This window comes from Chiloscyllium plagiosum, chromosome 11 (assembly GCF_004010195.1).
Source record: "Chiloscyllium plagiosum isolate BGI_BamShark_2017 chromosome 11, ASM401019v2, whole genome shotgun sequence".
Lineage (NCBI taxonomy): Eukaryota > Metazoa > Chordata > Chondrichthyes > Orectolobiformes > Hemiscylliidae > Chiloscyllium > Chiloscyllium plagiosum.
Window position 1 is genome coordinate 10,004,226 of NC_057720.1, and position 19,172 is coordinate 10,023,397.

Genomic DNA, 19,172 nt, shown 5'->3' on the forward strand with positions numbered 1-19,172 from the left:
CTCCCTCACTCACTCCCTCACTCACTCCCTCACTCACTCCCTCACTCCCTCACTCCCTCACTCACTCCCTCACTCACTCACTAACTCCCTCACTCATTCACTCCCTCACTCACTCACTCTCACACTCGCTCATTCCCTCCCACACTCACTCATTCCCTCACTCACTCTCACACTCACTCATTCACTCCCTCACTCACTCACTCTCACACTCGCTCATTCCCTCCCACACTCACTCATTCCCTCACTCACTCTCACACTCACTCATTCCCTCCCTCGCTCACTCACTCTCATACTCACTTATTCTCTCCCTCCTTCCCTCATTCCCTCACGCAATAAAGCTCTGTGTCAGAATCAGCACCTTTTGAAAAAAAACTCCCTTTTCAACCGTGGTGCATAAGGTCATAAGAAATAGGAACAAGAGTAGGCCATTTGGCCCCTCAAGCCTCCTCCACCATTCAATTGGATCATGGCTGATCCAACATTCCTTATGTCAACCTTTCTGCCCTCTCTCTGTATCCCTTGGAGGTAAAAGTCCATTTTGCGAAAGTAACATGATGCGCCAAGCACTGACACAAGCAAAGTCTTTTTTTATGAATTGGGAATGCCATTCAGCTCCTGTGGCCTGTTCACCCATTCAGTCAGTCCATCGCTAATCCGAATCGCAAATCCTTTCTCCTTCTTTCCACCCATTGATGTCTGAAGTAGTTGCACAGAGTCCGGTGTCCAGTTACCAAGTCACCTGTTATTTACACATGCATAGTACACTGGCTGTGACCAGCCAGCTCAGAGTCATCTGAGGAGTTTCTAATCTCCTGGTGATAATTTTTTCTTTCTTTTTAGAGATACAAACCAAAAATCCAAAAATACAAAACAAAGGAGGGCAATGTCTCAGACCAAGAGTACACAGACAGTAGCTAGCCGGCTTGGAGGCATCTGAGGAGATATATATATATATATATATATTTTGCATTCTCCTGTTTTTTTTTAGTGACAGTCCGAGGCAGCAGCAGCAGAGGTGCAGGCAAGGCCCAGGCTGCGGTGGTAGGAGCAGGCCCAGGCTAAAGCAGTAGCAGCAGTAGTGGTGGCTGCCTGTGCAGCTGAATACAGTTCAAACATAAAGAAAAAAGAAAGCACAAACAAACAGTAAAGAAACTTAAACTGAAAAGAAACAAATATCTTCCCTCAACAAAGACACTCCTCTTCTCCTCAGTACCAGCAAGAGCACATTGACTATAGCACCAGCCAGCTCAGAGTCAATCCTCAACTGAGGAGATTCTAATCTCCTGGTTTTATATATATACTTTCTTTTTCTCCTGGTTATATCGGTCGGCTAAGGCATTCCTGATTGTCCCAGGTTAACAACCCCAATCAAGAACCTCGTAGTTAACATGGTCCACCTAGTTCCAATCACTACAATATCCTTTGCTTACACAAATCTATCCACCTCAATCTTTTGTGTTTTTGGATTTTTGGTTTGTTTCTCTAAAAAGAAAGAAAAAATTATCACCAGGAGATTAGAAACTCCTCAGATGACTCTGAGCTGGCTGGTCACAGCCAGTGTACTATGTATGTGTAAATAACAGGTGACTTGGTAACTGGACACCGGACTCTGTGCAACTACTTCAGACATCAATGGGTGGAAAGAAGGAGAAAGGATTTGCGATTCGGATTAGCGATGGTCTGACTGAATGGGTGAACAGGCCACAGGAACTGAATGGCGTTCCCAATTCCTAAAAAAATTGTCTCTCATCGCCTTTGTAGATTTCTTCTGTTTTTAAGGAAATTGTGCTTCCTGATTTTCGTCCTGAATAAATGAGTTCTAATTTTAAGATTATGTTCTGACATTCTTGAGAGAAAATTGGGTTTCTGTGTCTATGCTATCTAATCCTTTTATCTTATTAAACCCTTCCAATAATCCAATACTGAATATTTGGGCATCCCAGAGAAGAAAATGTGGATTTTTTTAGTGTTCTATCCAGAAATAATACAGATTTTGATAAGACCCATGTGGTTTCCCTGTTGTACATTACCAATGCTCTGTGCACGTTAGGCATCTCAGCACCAACACAAGCTCGCCAGCTTCCTCCTTCTTGAAGTTCATCCACAAATAGTTGTAATGCTCGTTGGTCCATTGAATTATCCACATAGGCCTTTGTCTCATAACCTTTCTCTTTGTCATCCATCATGATGGCTCGGGTTAGCAGTGAAAATATTGGTGGCACAGAGTCTCCAAGGAACCAGGACTGAGGGTGGAAAATTTAAATAAGAGCACACAGATTCTTACTCAGAAATATTCATGGAGAATGCTTCAGGCCATTGCATTTAATTGTAAATGTAGCAGCCATTTATGTCATAACTTTAACATAGTTAACAACATCCCAAAATGTTTCACAGACAATATTTAACATTATGTCACCTGGAAAGTTTTAGGGAAAGAGTTGGCCCACTGAAGGACAAAGAAGGAAGGATATGCGCGGAGTCAGAGAAAATGGGTGAGATTCTTAATGAGTACTTTGCATCAGTATTCACCGAGGAGATGTTGAGGTTAGGGATAGATCTTCAATTACTCTAGGTCAAGTCAGCATAAGTAGGAAGTGTTGGGTACTCTAAAAGGCATTAAGGTGGTCAAGTCCCCAGGTCCGGATGGGATCTATCCCAGGTTACGAAGAGAAGTGAGAGAGGAAATAGCTGGGGCTTTAACAGATACCTTTGCAGCATTCTTGAATATGGGGGAGATGCCAGGGAACTGGAGAATTGCTAATGTTGTCCCCTTGTTAAGAAAAATAGTAGGGATAATCCATGTAATTATAGACCTGTGATCCTGACGTCAGTGGTAGGGAAACTACTGAAGAAGATACTAAAGGATAGGATATATACCCATTTGAAAGAAAATGGGCTTATCAGTGATAGGCAGCATGGTTTTCTACAGGGAAGTTCATGTCTTACAGACCTAATAGAATTCTTTGAAGAGGTGACAAAGTTGATTGATGAGGGAAGGGAGGTAGATGTTGTTTACATGTAAGGCATTCGATGACGTTCCCCATGCTATGCTACTTATCTATTTTCACCTTTTCCAGGATTTCCAACACCTCTTCTCTACATACCTCAAAGCCATCCATTCTACTTATTTGTGAGAATGTTGTTTACATGTAAGGCATTCGATGACGTTCCCCATGCTATGCTGATGAAGAAGGTGAAGTCGCATGGAATCCAAGGTGTTTTAGCTAGATGGATAGAGAACTGGTTGGGCAACAGGAGACAGAGAGTGGTGGTGGAAGGGAGCTTCTCAAAATAGACACCTGTACCAGTGGTGTCCCACAGGGATCTGTGCTGGGACCACTTGTTTGTGATATACATAAATGATTTGGAGGAAGGTGTAGGTTGCCTCATTCGCAAGTTTGCAGACGACACTAAGATTGGTGGAGTAGCAGATAGTGAAGGGGACTGTCAGAGAGTGCAGCAGGATATAGATAGATTGGAGAGTTGGGCAGAGAAATGGCAGATGGAGTTCAATCTGGACAAATGCAAGGTGATGCATTTTGGAAGGTGCAATTCAAGAGTGAACTATACAGTAAATGGAAAACTCCTGAGGAAATTGATGTACAGAGAGATTTAGGTGTTCAGGTCCATCGTTCCCTGAAGGTGGCAACGCAGGTCAATAAAGTGGTCAAGAAGGCATATGGCATGCTTTCCTTCATCGGATAGGGTATTGAGTACAAGAGTTGTCAGGTCATGTTACAGTTGTATAGGACTTTGGTTTAGCCACATTTGGAATACTGCGTACAGTTCTGGTTGCCACACTACCAAAAGGATGTGGATGCTTTGGAGAGGGGTGCAGAGGAGGTTCACCAGGATGTTACCTGGTATGGAGGATGAGGTTGAGTGGATTAGGATTATTTTCATTGGAAAGAAGGATGTTGGGGGGGACCTGATTGAGGCCTACAAGATCATGAGAGGTATAGACAGGGTGGATAGCAAGAGTAGAGGACCCAATTACTAGGGTTCACGAGTTCAAAGTGAGATGGGAAAAGTTTAGGGGAGATATATGGGGAATGCTCTTCATGCAGAGGGTGTTGGGTGCCTGGAATGTGTTACCAATGGAAATGGTAGGGGTGGGAATGATAGCATCATTTAAGATGTATCTAGCCAGATACATGAATGGGCAGGGAGCAAAGGGATACAGATCCTTAGAAAACAGGAGACAGGTTTAGATAGAGGATCTGGATCGGTGAGGCTTGGAGGGCCGAAGGGCCTGTCCCTGTGCTGTAAGGTTCTTTATTCTTTGTTTTAAATGGGACTAGTTCAGTTTAGGAAACCTGGTCAGCATGGAGGAGTTGGGCCAAAGGCTCTATGACTCTATAACACCAGACCATTCAGGTTAACCATTACCTGCCAGAGATATATTAAGCAGAGACCTTAGATATTTGCTGCAGTTGCCTTTAACTCATTAGTCAAGCCATTACCAATTCTGGTTATTCAAATAATTTAGCTAACATATACCTGCTGCGATGAAGATGAAGATGAAGATGATGAGGTAGATGAGCTGGAAAAACTCGCTGTAGATCCTGAGCTGGATCTAGATGATGACTCAAAGCTTAATCGACCTTTGTTTCGTGACTGGAATTGAAGATCACTTGCATTAGTAAAATCTGGGAACTTTACCAAATACCCTGTATATGTTTCATAGATAGAGATAGCAAGAGACAGAGAGAGAGAGATAAACAGAAAGACAGAAAGAGAGACAGAAAATGAGTGATAGATAGATACACACAAATTCACATTCAAGCAACTATGGTGACTAGGTGGTTAGCAGTGTTGCCTTACAGAGCCAGGGACCTGGGTTCAATCCCATCCTTGGGTGACTATCTGTGCAGAGTTGGTACATTCTCCCTGTGTCTGTGTGGGTTTCCTCTGGGTTCTCTGCTTTGCTCCCACAATCCAAATGACTTCTGAATCACAAATGTATGAGGGTGATGTGGATTGGTCACACTAAATTGACCACAGCATCTAGGGAAATGCAGGCTCGGTAGGTTAGTCATAGTAAATACGAGGTTATAGGGTAGGGGGTTGGGATCCTCTTCAGAGGGCTGATGTGGAAATGATGGGTGGAATGGCTTGCTTCCACAATGTAGAAATTCTATTCTATGATTCTTTAAAATAATATCATGAAGTTGTCCCAGAATATTTCTCAACCAGACATGTATCACTAAAGGGATGTTTTCATTGGTGCTATATAGTCAAATGGCAGTAGCAAATTTGTGCAAAGGAAGGCCCACATACAGGAACTGAAATAAACAATTACTTTGGTAGTGCTTCTTAGAGAACAGGCAAAAGTGAGGACTGCATTTCCTGCTCCTCGGATGTTGCCTGACCTGCTGTGCTTTTTCCAGCTTCTCTACTTGGAAAACAACTCTTGCTTGGGATACTGGGAGACTGTTGTGCTTTAAATGATCGACTTGAACAAGCATTCCTCCATGGTTTAACATCTCATCCAAAAGACAACATCTTTGAATCTCTAGATTCTGCAATGTCAGTCCAGATGGCTTCCAGGAATTCTTAATTCCAGCTGTTGCTTTGTCAGGAGTACAGAAGAAAACCCATTTAGAGTTTTGGGTGACTGAAACTTACACAGTTTAGGTGAGAGAGCAGGAAAACACTGTCACCAGGTAGTGTGTGTGTAGAGGTGACAAAGAATAGATGAAAGATTTGAAGCAGTTGGAATTAATCATGGTTGAAAATACTACAGAGCTGTAATCCAATGGTCTTTATGATGGAGAAGATACTGATGTTTGGAAATTTGGCTTGAAGTAATCAGACTGGGAACATCCCTAGTTCAAATTTAGCCAATCAAAGGGAGTGGGAGTGGGAGAAGGAAGGGAGTGTCTTGGTGGTGTAGGTGAAATTGGTGGGAACTGTTGATGATAGAAACTGAAGACAATATCTTTCTACTGTTTAACTGGAGGGAACTATTGATCACCAAGAACAGCAGTCTGGCCACAAGGGGATGTGGAGACATGGAGGACTTGAGAAAGGTGTTCAAGAAGCAGAACTGGGTATTGTCAGCACACACACAGCAACTGCACAGTTTCAAATGATGATCTGCCATATTTGATGTACAGGAAGAGGGAAGTGACAGATTTAACCCTGGAAGTCTGCTGATATGGGAACACAAGCAAATGCTGGATATGGCACGATCTGATCAATAAAAATTGGAAGTGTAGTGGACAGTGAAGAAGGTTATCTCAGATTACAAAGGCATCTTGATCAAATGGGCTAAGGTGTGGCAGGTGGAGTTTAATTTCAATAAATGCGAGGTTTTGCATTTTTTAAGACAAACAAGGGCAGGACTTAACCAGTTAATAGTAGGGTCGAGAGTGCGAAAAGCACAGCAGTTCAGGCAGCATCTGAGGAGCAGGAGAGTCAAAGTTTTGGACATCAACTCTTCATCTGGAATGAGGTTTGTGGGCTGGGGGGTGAAAGATAATTGGGAGGGGGATGGGGCTGGGGTGGAGGGTAGCTGGGAATGTGATAGGTAGATGAAGAAGGTGCTGTGATAGGTAGATGAAGGTGTAGGAGTGTGATAAGTAGATCAAGGTGGGGGTGTGATAGGTAGATGAAGGTGGGATATGATAGGTAGATCAAGGTGGGAGTGACTGTGAAGTCTCTTCCAAGGATGTCTACTTTGAAGAGGTTCTCCTTGTCTCTGTACAATTTTCTCCTTGTTAATAGTAAGGCCTTGGTTAGTGTTGTTGTATAAAGAGACCAGGAAGTTCAGGTAGTTAATTCTTTAAAAGTTGGCCACAGGTAGACAGGGTGATTGAGAAGGCATTTAACACACTTGCCTTCATTGCTCAGACCATGAAGTACAAGAGTTGGGATGTCATGTTGCAGTTGTCCACAGGATGATGTCACTTAGTGATGGTGATGTCACTTTTGGAGTACTGTGTACAGTTCTGGTCACTTTGCTACAGGAAGGATATTATTAAATGGGAGAGGATTCAGAAAAGATTTACGAGAATTTTTCTGGGGATGGAGGGTTTGAGTTAAAAAAGTAGGCTGGATAGCCTGGGACATTTTTCACTGGAGCTTTGGAGGTTGAGGGATGACCTTATAGAGGTTTCTAAAATCCTGAGGGGTATAATTACAGTGAATAGCAAAGGTCTTTTCCCTAGGGTAGAGGAGTTTAAAACTAGTGGGCATATTTTTAAGGTGAGAGGAGAAAGGCTTGGAAATGACTTGAGGGGCAACTTTTTCACACTGAGGATGGTTTGTATGTGGAAGGAACTGCCAGAGGAAGTGGTAGATGCAGGTACAGTTACAACATTTAAAAAACATTTGGACAGGTACATGAGCAGGAAAGGTTTGGAGGGATATGGGCCAGACATAACAAATAGGATTAGCTTAGTTTGGGAAACTTGGTTGACATGGATGAGTTGGACTGAGGGGTCTGTTTCCATGCTTTATGACTTTATGACTCTATAATAAGGATAGAAACTGGTGAGGACAATCCCATTGTGCTGGAAAATGGAGCATGGTCAAATGTGTTTAAGAAAGCAGAAGAGATTGAGATGGCAAATATCCAAGTAGCATTCATTTGAACATATGGACTATACCCCATTACAACATCCCTTAAATATTTATTTTAGCATTTCAGCAATGCAGTACAGGTCGTTCTGCTATAACACATATTTCTTTAAATGAAATTTGCTGTAACGCCATTGACAAATTGGAGAATACTGGTTCTAAAGTGCAAACTTTTAAAGCGTGTGTTGGCTGTAACATGATTACATCGCCAACACTTTAAGTGCAATTTCTGTGTAATGCAGGATTGCACAAGAACACAACCATCACATTATAGAAGAACTATCTGTACTATCTAACTATAGATCTGATGTATTTGCTCAAGTCCTGCAGTGGAGCTTGAATTTAACAGGCCACTGACTCAGAGTTGAGAGTGTTAGGTGAGAGTGGAAGCTTAAAAGTTAAAATGGGAACCATTCAATTAATAGCTCCAGGCAAAGACAGCAGTGGAATGAATTAAATGCTCCTCCACATTAAACCACATTGGATACACATGCAATTGTGAAGACAAAGATATTTGTTGGACCCTCAAATTTATCATACCGAGTAACTATGAGGTTCAAAACGGAGTTGGAACATGTTTGAGTTGGCTTCCTCCTACAACGATAGACAAAATAAAAGCATATTGTCAGAAGTATTTTGTAACATTCCAAAACGTTGTGGTTAAATGAAGGTGCGGCAATGCTGAAAGATTTTACCTGTTCTGATTTTGAGTCGAAGATCCAGGTCCTATGGTCTCTCTTAAATTTATGTACAGTGGTTGACCGTGATTTGATAATTTCATGGATACATTTACCATTTTTGCATATTTTGGTGGCAGCGCGATGCTTTGGAGATGACCATGCCTTTTGGTGCCAAGACATGGAATTGCTGGAACTGCTGGAACTGCTAGTTCTTGATGAAGAGCTGGATTGTTGCCGTCTAGAAGGTTTACTGCGCCGATGCTTTGACAACCGGCTGGAGCTTGACTCACTTGATGACGAGGAGCTTGATGATGTGCGCTCTGACTTACCCGAGGATGAAAAGGAGCTGGATTGGGCACGGGACTCAGTTGAAGACAAAGAGCTGTTTCTGATGTTGGGTCTGTGGGCAGGTCTTTGGAGCTGTTCTCTATTACAGTTGCCATCCTTACATCTTTCTCTGTTGTCAGGGTGATGATGTGCTGGTCGTGTAGCTTCTTTCTTGTGCCCTGACTCAACTGAAGAAGAACTACTGGAGAGCGAAAGGCTACTTTGTTTATTTAATGATCTCTCATGAGGATGTGCACCATCCCTTTTCTTTGACTGTGAGGAAGATGAAAGAGAGGAGGTTGAATGATCAGTCTTTGGTTTCAACTTTTTATGCTGATGGTGTAAATTATGCATTCCCTTTGATTGTGACGAAGATGAACTAGAGGAGGTTGAATGATGACTCTCTGATCTCCGTCGTTCATGCTGATGGTTTGAACTATGACCTGACTGTGATGAAGATGAGAGAGAGGAGGTTAAACGAGGACTCTCTGATCTCCGTCGTTCATGCTGATGGTTTGAACTATGACCTGACTGTGATGAAGATGAGAGAGAGGAGGTTGAACGATGTGACCTGTGGTGTGATACTCCATGCTGAGGTTTTCCATGATGGTCATTATTTTCCTCATTTGAAAATAACACTCCTTTTGGCTCAGGTTGCCCATGCTGGTTGGGCCCATGTTGTTTATTGTGTTTCTCTTGCTGGCGGTGATCCTGGGGCAAGGTATCCACGTTCCTGGGTGTTGTCTGGGTTCGGTGTTGGTTCGGCGTCTGCTGTTTCTTATGTTCATGTGATTTTCTGGTGGTTCTTGTCAACTTTCTGCTTGACCCTCGGGAACTTGCTGATGAACTGCTTGTGGTGTACCTTTCTTCCTGTCTGACCTGTTGACAAATTAACCCATAGGTGACAATTATTTCTGAGAGATAACTTATTAAAAAAAAACATTGATGCACTTTGGAAGAAGGTGATACTCAATGAATAGTAGCTCAGTCAGAAACTCCGAGGAACAGAGGCATCTTGGGTGTTTGTCCTCAGATCCGTGAAGGCGATGGACAATGGTTTATAGGGTGATTAAGAAGATATATAGGATGTTGATTTTAATCAGTCCTGGTGTAGATTATAAGAGCAAGGAGGTTATGCTGGAGCTGTATAATACTTTGATTTGGTCACACCATATGTAGTTCTGGTCACTGCATGATAGAATCCCTGCCTAGGGGAAGCAGGCCATTCAGCCCACACTGACCCTCTGAAGAACATCCCACCCAGATCCACAATGCCCTACCCTATCCCTGTAACCCTGCATTTCCCAAGGCTAATCCACCTAGTCTGCACATCCCTGGACACCACCGGCAATTTAGCATGGCCAATAGATCTAACCTGCACATCTTTGGACTGTGGGAGGAAACCAGAGCACCCGGAGGAAACCCACGCAGACATGGGGAAAATATGCAAACTCCATACAGACAGTCACCCGAGGGTGGAATCAAACCTAGGTGTCTGGCGTTTTGAGGTAGCAGTGATAGCCATTGAGTCATCATGCTACCCCAAAGGAAGGAAGGAAGCGATTGCACTGGAGGTGTGCAGAGGAGATTCACTAGAATGTTGATTGGGATGGATTCATGGGGAGAGGCTGGATAGCGTCAGGTTGTTTTTTTAGGGGCACAGAAGGCTGAGACAGGACTGGACTGAGGTGTATAAAGGGCAAGGACAGGGGTAAATAGAAAGCAAGTGTCCCTCTCATTGAAGGGCTAATAACAAGAGGTGTAATTTTAAGGTGAAAGTCAGCAGGTTCAGACAAGATTTGAGGAAAAGTCTCTTCACCAGAGGAATCTAGAATGCACAGCGTGGGAGGGTAGTAGAGGCAAGAATCCTCACAAACTTTAAAAAGTACTTGGATGAATACTTGAATTGTCATAACATTCTAGGCTAGAGTGATACTGGAAAAGCATAGCAGGTCAGGCAGCATCCGAGGAGCAGAAAAATCGATGTTTCGGGCAAAAGCCCGAGTGGATAGGTGGAAAGGAAGATAGGCTGGTAGGACCGGTCATGAGGGCGGTGCTGAGCTGGAAGGTTGGAACTGGGTGAGGTGGGGGAAGCAGAAATGAGGAAACTGTTGAAGTCCACATTGATGCCCTGGGGATGAACTGTTCCGAGGTGGAAGAAGAGGCGTTCTTCCTCCAGTCGTCTGGTGGTGAGGGAGCGGAGGTGAAGGAGGCCCAGGACCTCAATGTCCTCGGCAGAGTGGGAGGGGAAGTTGAAATGTTGGGCCACGGGGCGGTGTGGTTGATTGGTGCGGATGTCCCGGAGATGTTCCCTAAAGCGCTCTGCTGGGAGGCGTCCAGTCTCCCCAATGTAGAGGAGACCGCATCGGGAGCAACGGATACAATAAATGATATTATGGATGTGCAGGTAAAACTTTGATGGATGTGGAAGGCTTTAAGGCCCCAAAAGAATTTTTGCCAACTTGCAAAAACAAGAATCTTGAAATCAGCTGCTAATGTCAATGATTAGATTAGATTACTTACAGTGTGGAAACAGGCTCTTCAGCCCAACAAGTCCACACTAACCCGACGAAGTGCAACCCACCCAGACCCATTCCCCCCTTCACCTAACACTACGGGCAATTTAGCATGGCCAATTCACCTAACCTGCACATTTTTGGATTGTGGGAGGAAACCGGAGCACCCGGAGGAAACCCATGCAGACACGGGGAGAATGTGCAAACTCCACACAGAGAGTCGCCTGAGGCAGGAATTGAACCCAGGTCTCCAGCGCTGTGAGGCAGCAGTGCTAACCACTGTGCCACCATATTCATTTCGTAAAGCTTATAACATCATCTCACCTTCTCCTCATGGAGAACCCATCAATTAATTTATAATTTCTTTACACTTCTATCTCTTTGAAGTCACTTCTTATTTATAATTTGTGTCTAATTTGGAGTATCACTATTTCTTCCTATGTTTATTTACTATTAGTAAACTCATTATTTTTTCAAGAAATACTGGTTAAATTTGCCCCTTTTCAAACATAAATTTATTTGGATCTTGGGGATAAGTATCCAAAAAGGGTGAGCAATTTTGTAACTTGATCTTGTTGTGACCAACTGAGGGACTGGGTGAGTAGCCCAAGGGAGCCAACTCATATTTCCTCAGGATCTAGCTTGACAATGTAAAGTAATCTGCCTGGAAGGTAATAATAATTTGGGAGATCTCACTGGGGATCTGATTGCAATGTCACCCAGGATCCTCTGCTTCTGTTTCCTTTTGGGAATTCTGCCTTTAAGTTTACATTGTCTCTCCTTGTTCTTCCTATAAAAATGGATCATTTCTTTCTCACTCACAGAGCCACACAGAAACATGCCCTTCGGCCCACTATGTCTATGCCAATAAACAAACATCAACTTACACTAATGCCAGGTAACTGCACTTGGTCCATAACTTCTGGTATTTTAAGTGCTCACTTAACTATTGCCTGAGTCTCCCTTAAGTGCATTGATTTATTTTTCACCTTGTTAAAGGAACGCCATAAATGCAAGCTGTTGTTGAGAGTTTGGAATATCCCATTAGAAGCTGTCATCCACTGGAGAAACTCAACCAGCATCTGGATTGTAACAGGGACCTCAGACCTCGACTCTAAAATTTGCTCCACACACTGTTTTAGTCTCGACACCTCTCTCTCCTCCTTCGAGGTTTTGCTTATACTTTACGTACTTGAATGAATCGAAAAGTGTGGTGTTGGAAAAATACAGCAGGTCAGGCAGCATCCGAGGAGCAGGAGAATCGATGTTTCAGGCATAAGCCCTTCATCAGGAATTCAAAATGTCGCTTTTCCTGCTCCTCGGATGCTGCCTGACCTGCTGTGCTTTTCTAGCACCACACTCTTCGACTCTGATCTCCAGCATCTGCAGTCCTCACTTTCTCCTATTCGAATTAATGCTTGATTACCTGTCCTCATGTTAGTCCTAGAGTCACAGGCATAGAGATGTTTAGCACAGAAAAAGCCCTTCAGTTCATCAAATCTACACTAGTCAAAAATAACCACCTAATCAATTGAATTTCCTCTTCCAACACTGCACTCATAGCCTTGTATGCCTTGGCTTAAGAGTTTGCTTCATTGGTTTGTTCTCACTTTTTATCTGATAATGCTCCAGTCAAGAACTGTGGGCTGTTTCACCAGATTAAAGTTGCTAAATAATTGTAAGTTATTCTTGGTATCTGATATTAAGCAGCAGAAAGAAATGCAGCAAACAAGATGTTTGCTTCTTTATCTTAATTCATGCCTGGGATGTCGGTGTCACAGGTTAGACCAGCATTTTCTCATCCCCAATTGCCCTGAAAAGGTGATGATGAGCAGGCTCCTTAAACTGCCACATCCATCTCCAATTTTGAGTAAGGTTTGGGAGGGGATTTGACCCAGCGATAGTGAAGGAATGGTGTTTGTAAGTCAGGATGGTGTGACTTGGAAGGAACTTGCTGGTGGTGATGTTCCCAAGCATCTGCTGCCCTTGTCCTTCTAAGTGGTAGAGATTGAGAGCTTGGAAAATGCAGTCAGAGGAGGCTTGGTGAATTACTTCAGTTTGTCTTATTGTCAGTACACATTAAGACCATAAGATATAGGAATAGAATTAGGTCATTCAGCCCATCAATTTTGTTCCATTGTTCGATCATGGCTGTTTCTCAACCCCATTCTCCTGCCTTCTCCCCATAACTTTTGCTCCTCTTACCAATCAAGAACCTATTTATCTCTGTCTTAAATACACTCAATGCCTCCAGAATCTTCTGCAACAATGAGTTTCCATAGATTCCACCCCCCTCCCCCCCGAAGAAATTCCTCCACATCTCAGTTTGAAAGGGTTGCAACTTCATTCTGAGGCTGTGCCCTCAGGTTCTAGTCTCTCCTGCTGGTGGAAACATCTTCACTCTAACCAGGCCTCTCAGTATTATGTAAGTTTAAATCAGAGACTCCTCATCTTTCTAAACTCCAATGAGCGCAGATCCAGAATCCTCAACCATTCCTCATATGGCAAGCCCTTCATCATCATTCCTGCAAACCTACTCTAGACACCATCCAGTACCAGCAAGACTTCCCTAAGATAGGGGGCCTGAAAATGCTCACAAGATTACAAATACGTCAATTGGGGAGATAATAAATATCAAAGATGGTGGGTGGGTGATACCCATGTTGTTCACATGGTCTTTAGGGTAGTGCAAAGCTACTTGTTGGAGCTGTACTCATCCAGCCAGGTTCATAGATGCAATGTAGACAATTGTTGCATATGTAGAAATTCTAATGATAGGAACTGGTTCTCCTGATGACTTGCAATATTAATAGTATTTGACCCTCTAAGGATGCTCATTGACCTATTGAGCACTTCCAATATTTTGAGTTTGTATTTCAGGTTAAGCAGGATCTTGCATCTAAAACCTTTCCTGACCAACTGTCGAAGTGATGGCATTTTCCAGGGAGGTAGACACTTCCACCCAAGGGAAAGCCAATCAGTGACATTTAGCTTTGAAGATTCTGATGGGACATTTTGAATATACAGAGAATGGTGATGCACTATTGAGAGGAGATGTAGCAATAAAGGGATGTTACTGTGAATACAAAACTCTGGGTGAATACTCAGTGAATTCAAATCCTGCCCACAACAACTGGTGTCATTTCAATTTAATGAATTAAAAAATCTGGAATAGAATGCTATACAAAGCACTGATGGTGATGAAACTGTCAGATGGTCATTTAAAAAAAACTCAGTTCAGTTCACTGATGACCTTCGGTGGAGGAATTCTGCTTTTCTTAGCCGGTCTAGTATACATGTGGTTTCAGATCCACAGAAGGTTAATTTTTAACTGCTCTTGAAAATAGTTTGGTAAGCCACTCAGTTCTAATAAACTGTGCCAGAGAGTCAAAGAGCTGATAGGCAACTTCATAGAATCCCTACAGTGTAGAAACAGGCCATTCGGCCCATCAAGTCCATGCTGACCCTCTTAACAGTGTCCCACCTAGACCTATCATCCCTGTAATCCTGCATTCCCCATGACTAGCCTACCCATCCCTGGACATTATGGGCAATTTAGCATGGCCAATTCACCTGACCTGCACATCTTTGGACTGTGGGAGGAAACTGGAGCACCTGGAGGAAACCCACACAGATATGGGGAGAATGTGCAAACTTCACACAGACAGTCACCCAAAGCTGGAATCGAGCCCAGGTTCCTGGCACAGTGAGGTAACAGCAGTAACCACTGTGCCACCCGTGACTTCTCATTGACCTAAACACTAGAGACAATACAGACCTTGCAGAATCCTCTTCATATCAACCAGAGACTTGTGTGAAAATTGGGAGAGCTGTCCCGTGCATGAGTCAAGGTCAGAAGTCACATGATACCAGGTTATAGTCCAACAGGTTTATTTGAAATCACACACTTTCGGAATGCTGCCCCTTTGTCACCTGACTTTACCTGACAAAGGAGCAGTGCTCTGAAAGCTTGTGATTTCAAATAAAACTGTTGGACTATAACTTGGTGTCACGTGACTTCTGATCTTGTCCAGCCGAGTCCAATGCCAACACCTCCACGTCATGTACAGGGGAACCTCGATTATCTAGCATTTGATTATCCAAATATCAGGTTATCTGGCAAGATTGTAAAGTCCTGATGCTTGGCTAAACTGTGTTATCCAGCATTCGATTATTCAGATTTCGATTCTCCGAATGGAATATTCCCCGCCCGTGTCCTTCGGATAATCAAGGTTCCTCTGTATTAGTCAAGCAACAGACTGACACAATCTTACTCACTGAGTTATATGTTGCAGCCAAGGTGCTGATCACCATCCTTGGGTATATTCTGTCCCAGGTTAAACCACCACCAGTTGTTTCTCTCTAATGGGAGAACAGCCCAATGGTCTGGTCATACTGTGGTAACTTTACCTTTCCTCTGTCCCAAAGGAAGGAGGGAGTCACCAGAAGAAATGACACTGAAGTACACAGTCGGAAGGGAGCTCATTAAGAGTTTTCTATTTTGATTGTCTTAGGACTCCATGAAATTAATCTCATGACAATAGTTCAAGCATCAGTAAGAGAAACCCCCTGTTGCTTGCTGCGTCCCACCCAGCCTGATCTGATGAATCAATACACCCTCATTTGGAACACTATTTGCAGGAAGCACTGAGCATGTCCAGGACTTGGAATGCGCTCTAGGTGGGAGACTTCAATTGCCATCGTGATGATGCTGCTCCTTTAACAAGGTGATGTTGTCCTGGGTTTTATTTTCAGGAAGTCGAAAAAGCACAGGTTGTGAAAAGTCTGGGGTTGAAGGGCTTTAGAGCCAATTTGATTGCAGCTAATAGATACTGTGTCAGGCAAAAGGCTTTTAAGTAAAACAAACCCTGATACAATGAAAGGGGACTGGCCAGTTCTCCCAGCTCAGTCTTTCTCTGATTTGGCTATTCACTGAAAGCAGTAAGGCAGTTGTAAAAGCTGCTGGATCCAAAGAAGCAGATCAATGCTGATCCTCTACTCTCTCTGACACCTCTGATGTAAGATGCTGTATTTGATTTTACCTTTTGTGTGTATGTGAATTGTTGCAATTATTTGGAACAGGATCATTAAGTTGGGCATAATTTGTTGGCTTTTTGGACAGGTTAAGCTAATCTATATTCTGCTCTCTTTCGTTTGTGTTTCATTTGATAATCTTGTAAATAAAATTCTGTTTTGTTTAAAACTCCAGGGTTTGACCAGCAGCATCCCTCCTGAAATATCCGCATTACACCTGCTTAAAACAACTAGCACAATTAGGGTCTGGGCTACTTTCTTGAAATGCTTTGAGCAGATCTGGCTAGATCCATAACACCATCAATAAAATACTTGTCACACTTGCAATTAGTCTATGACAGTGCTGGTAGGAATGATGGTGGCTCAGTGGTTAAAACTTCTGCGCTATGGACCCAGGTTTAATTCCATCCTCGGATGACTATCTGTGTGGAGTTTGCACATTACCCCTGTGTCTGTGTAAGCTCCCCCTGGGGTTCTCGTGTTTCCTCCCACTGTCCAATGATTTGCAGGTTAGATAGATTGGCTGTGCTAAATTGTGCATAGTGTCCAGGGATGTGCAGGCTAGGTGGAGTACAGAGAACGTTGATCATCACAGTGCTGTACAGGCCCTTGGCCCTTGATGTTGCGCTGACCAGTGTGAAGCCTATCTACACTATTCCATTTTCATCCATATATTTATTCAATGACCATTTAAATGCCCTTAAAGTTGAAGAGTCTACTACTCTTGCAGGCAGAGCATTCCACGCCCCTATTACTCTGAGTAAAGAAATTACCTCTGACATCCGTTCTATATCTATCACCTCTCAATTTAAAACTCTATACAAGGGAAAATCTCATTGTCCACCCTATCTAACCCTCTGATTATCTTATATGTCTCAATTAAGTCACCTCTCAACCTTCTTCTCTCTAATGAAAACAGCCTCCAATCTCTTAGACTTACCTCATAAGACCTTCACTCCATACTAGGCAACATCCTGGTAAATCTCCTCTGCACTCTTTCGAAAGCTTCCACCACCTTCCTATAATGCGGTGACCAGAACTATGGGAAATGCAGGGTTACGGGGATAGAGTAAGGGAGTGGGACTAGATGGGATGTCATTTGGAGGGTTAGTCTGCACTTGAATGACCTGGTCCCACACTGTAGGGATTCTATGATTATATGATCACTGCGTACTTCTGCCACTGTGCTAGACTGGGTTAGACTTACAAGGAGCTTGGGCCATTAGGAGCTGCACAATTGTACTTGACCATAATTTGTAACTTTGTGGCCTAGCATATCCCACACTCCACCATCAAATATTGTTCAATGAGGAGTTCAAAGTGTGTCAAATCAGCATTATGTGATCTGATCAATCCGTCTTAAAACTGAGGTGTCAACCTGTTTCAGTGACAACACAAGACTGCTTTAATGCTAACCATCAGAGGCAGCAAGCGAAAGATAGAGTGAAGACTGTATATTTAGGTGTAGGGAATGCTGGATGACTAAAGAAATTGAGGGTTTGGTTAAGAAAAAGAAGGAAACATATATCAGGTATAGACAGGATAGCTCGAATGAACCTTATGAGTACAAAGGCAATAGAAGTATACTTAAGAGGGAAATGCAGGAGGGCAAAAAGGGGACATGAGATAAGTTTGGTAAATAGAGTTAAGGAGAATCGAAAGGGTGTTTACAATTACATTAGGGACAAAAGGGTAACTAGGGAGAAAATAGGGCCCCTCAAAGATCAGCAAGGTGGCCTTTGTGTGGAGCCACAGGAGTTGGGAGAGATACTAAACGAGTATTTTGCATCAGTGTTTACTGTGGAAAAGGATATGGAAGATACAGAATGTAGAGAAATAGATGATGACATCTTGAAAAATGCCCATATTATAGAGGAGGATGTCGGTCCCCACCCCCCTCTCATTTGTCTCTCCACTCTGCAGGCTCCCTGCCTCTATTCCTGATTAAGGGCTTTTGTCCGAAACATGGATTTTCCTGCTCCTCGGATGCTGCCTGACCTGCACCACTCTAATCTAGACTCTGGTTTCCAGCAGCTGCAGTCCTTGTTTTTACCCTGTCTTGAAACACATAAAAGTGGATAAATCCCCAGGTGTCCGAAACATGGATTTTCCTGCTCCTCGGATGCTGCCTGACCTGCACCACTCTAATCTAGACTCTGGTTTCCAGCAGCTGCAGTCCTTGTTTTTACCCTGTCTTGAAACACATAAAAGTGGATAAATCCCCAGGATCTGATCAGGTGTACCCTAGAACTCTGTGGGAAACCAGGGAAGTGATTGCTGGGCCCCTTGCTGAGATAGGTAATTCGAATCCTCCCACTTCCTCCAGTCCAAAGGGGTAGCCATGGGCACCCGTATGGGCCCCAGCTATGCCTGTCTCTTTGTTGGCTACATAGAACAGTCCATCTTCCGTAATTACACCAGCACCACTCCCCACCTCTTCCTCCGCTACATTGATGACTGCATTGGCGCCACCTCGTGCTCCCGCGAGGAGGTTGAGCAATTCACCAACTTCACCAACACATTCCACCCTGACCTTAAATTTACCTGGACCATCTCCATCTCCATTAATGACGACCGACTTGACACTGACATATTTTACAAACCCACCGACTCCCACAGCTACCTGGATTACACCTCTTCCCACCCTACCTCTTGCAAAAATGCCATCCCGTATCCCCAATTCCTCCGCCTCCGCCGTATCTGCACCCAGGAGGAGCGGTTCCACCATAGAACACACCAGATGGCCTCCTTCTTCAGAGACCGCAATTTCCCTTCCCACGTGGTTAAAGATGCCCTCCAACGCATCACGTTCACATCCCGCACCTCCGCCCTCAGACCCAACCCCTCCAACCGCAACAAGGACAGAACGCCCCTGGTGCCCACCTTCCACCCTACCAACCTTCGCATAAACCAAATCATCCGCCAACATTTCCCCCACCTCCAAACAGACCCCACCACCAGGGATATATTTCCCTCCCCACCCCTCTCCGCCTTCCGCAAAGACCGTTCCCTCCGTGACTACCTGGCCAGG

At 43.7% G+C, this 19,172-nt stretch overlaps 1 protein-coding gene across 1 annotated transcript in view; it reads right to left on the minus strand.

Moving 5' to 3' along the window:
* LOC122554699 (vitellogenin-like) overlaps positions 1 to 19,172 on the minus strand; it is an 87,758-nt gene that overhangs the window by 24,367 nt on the left and 44,219 nt on the right. The window contains 4 exon segments of the mRNA XM_043700077.1: positions 2,031 to 2,243; positions 4,501 to 4,617; positions 8,125 to 8,178; positions 8,280 to 9,470. Of these exon segments, the coding sequence (XP_043556012.1) occupies positions 2,031 to 2,243; positions 4,501 to 4,617; positions 8,125 to 8,178; positions 8,280 to 9,470 (1,575 nt within the window).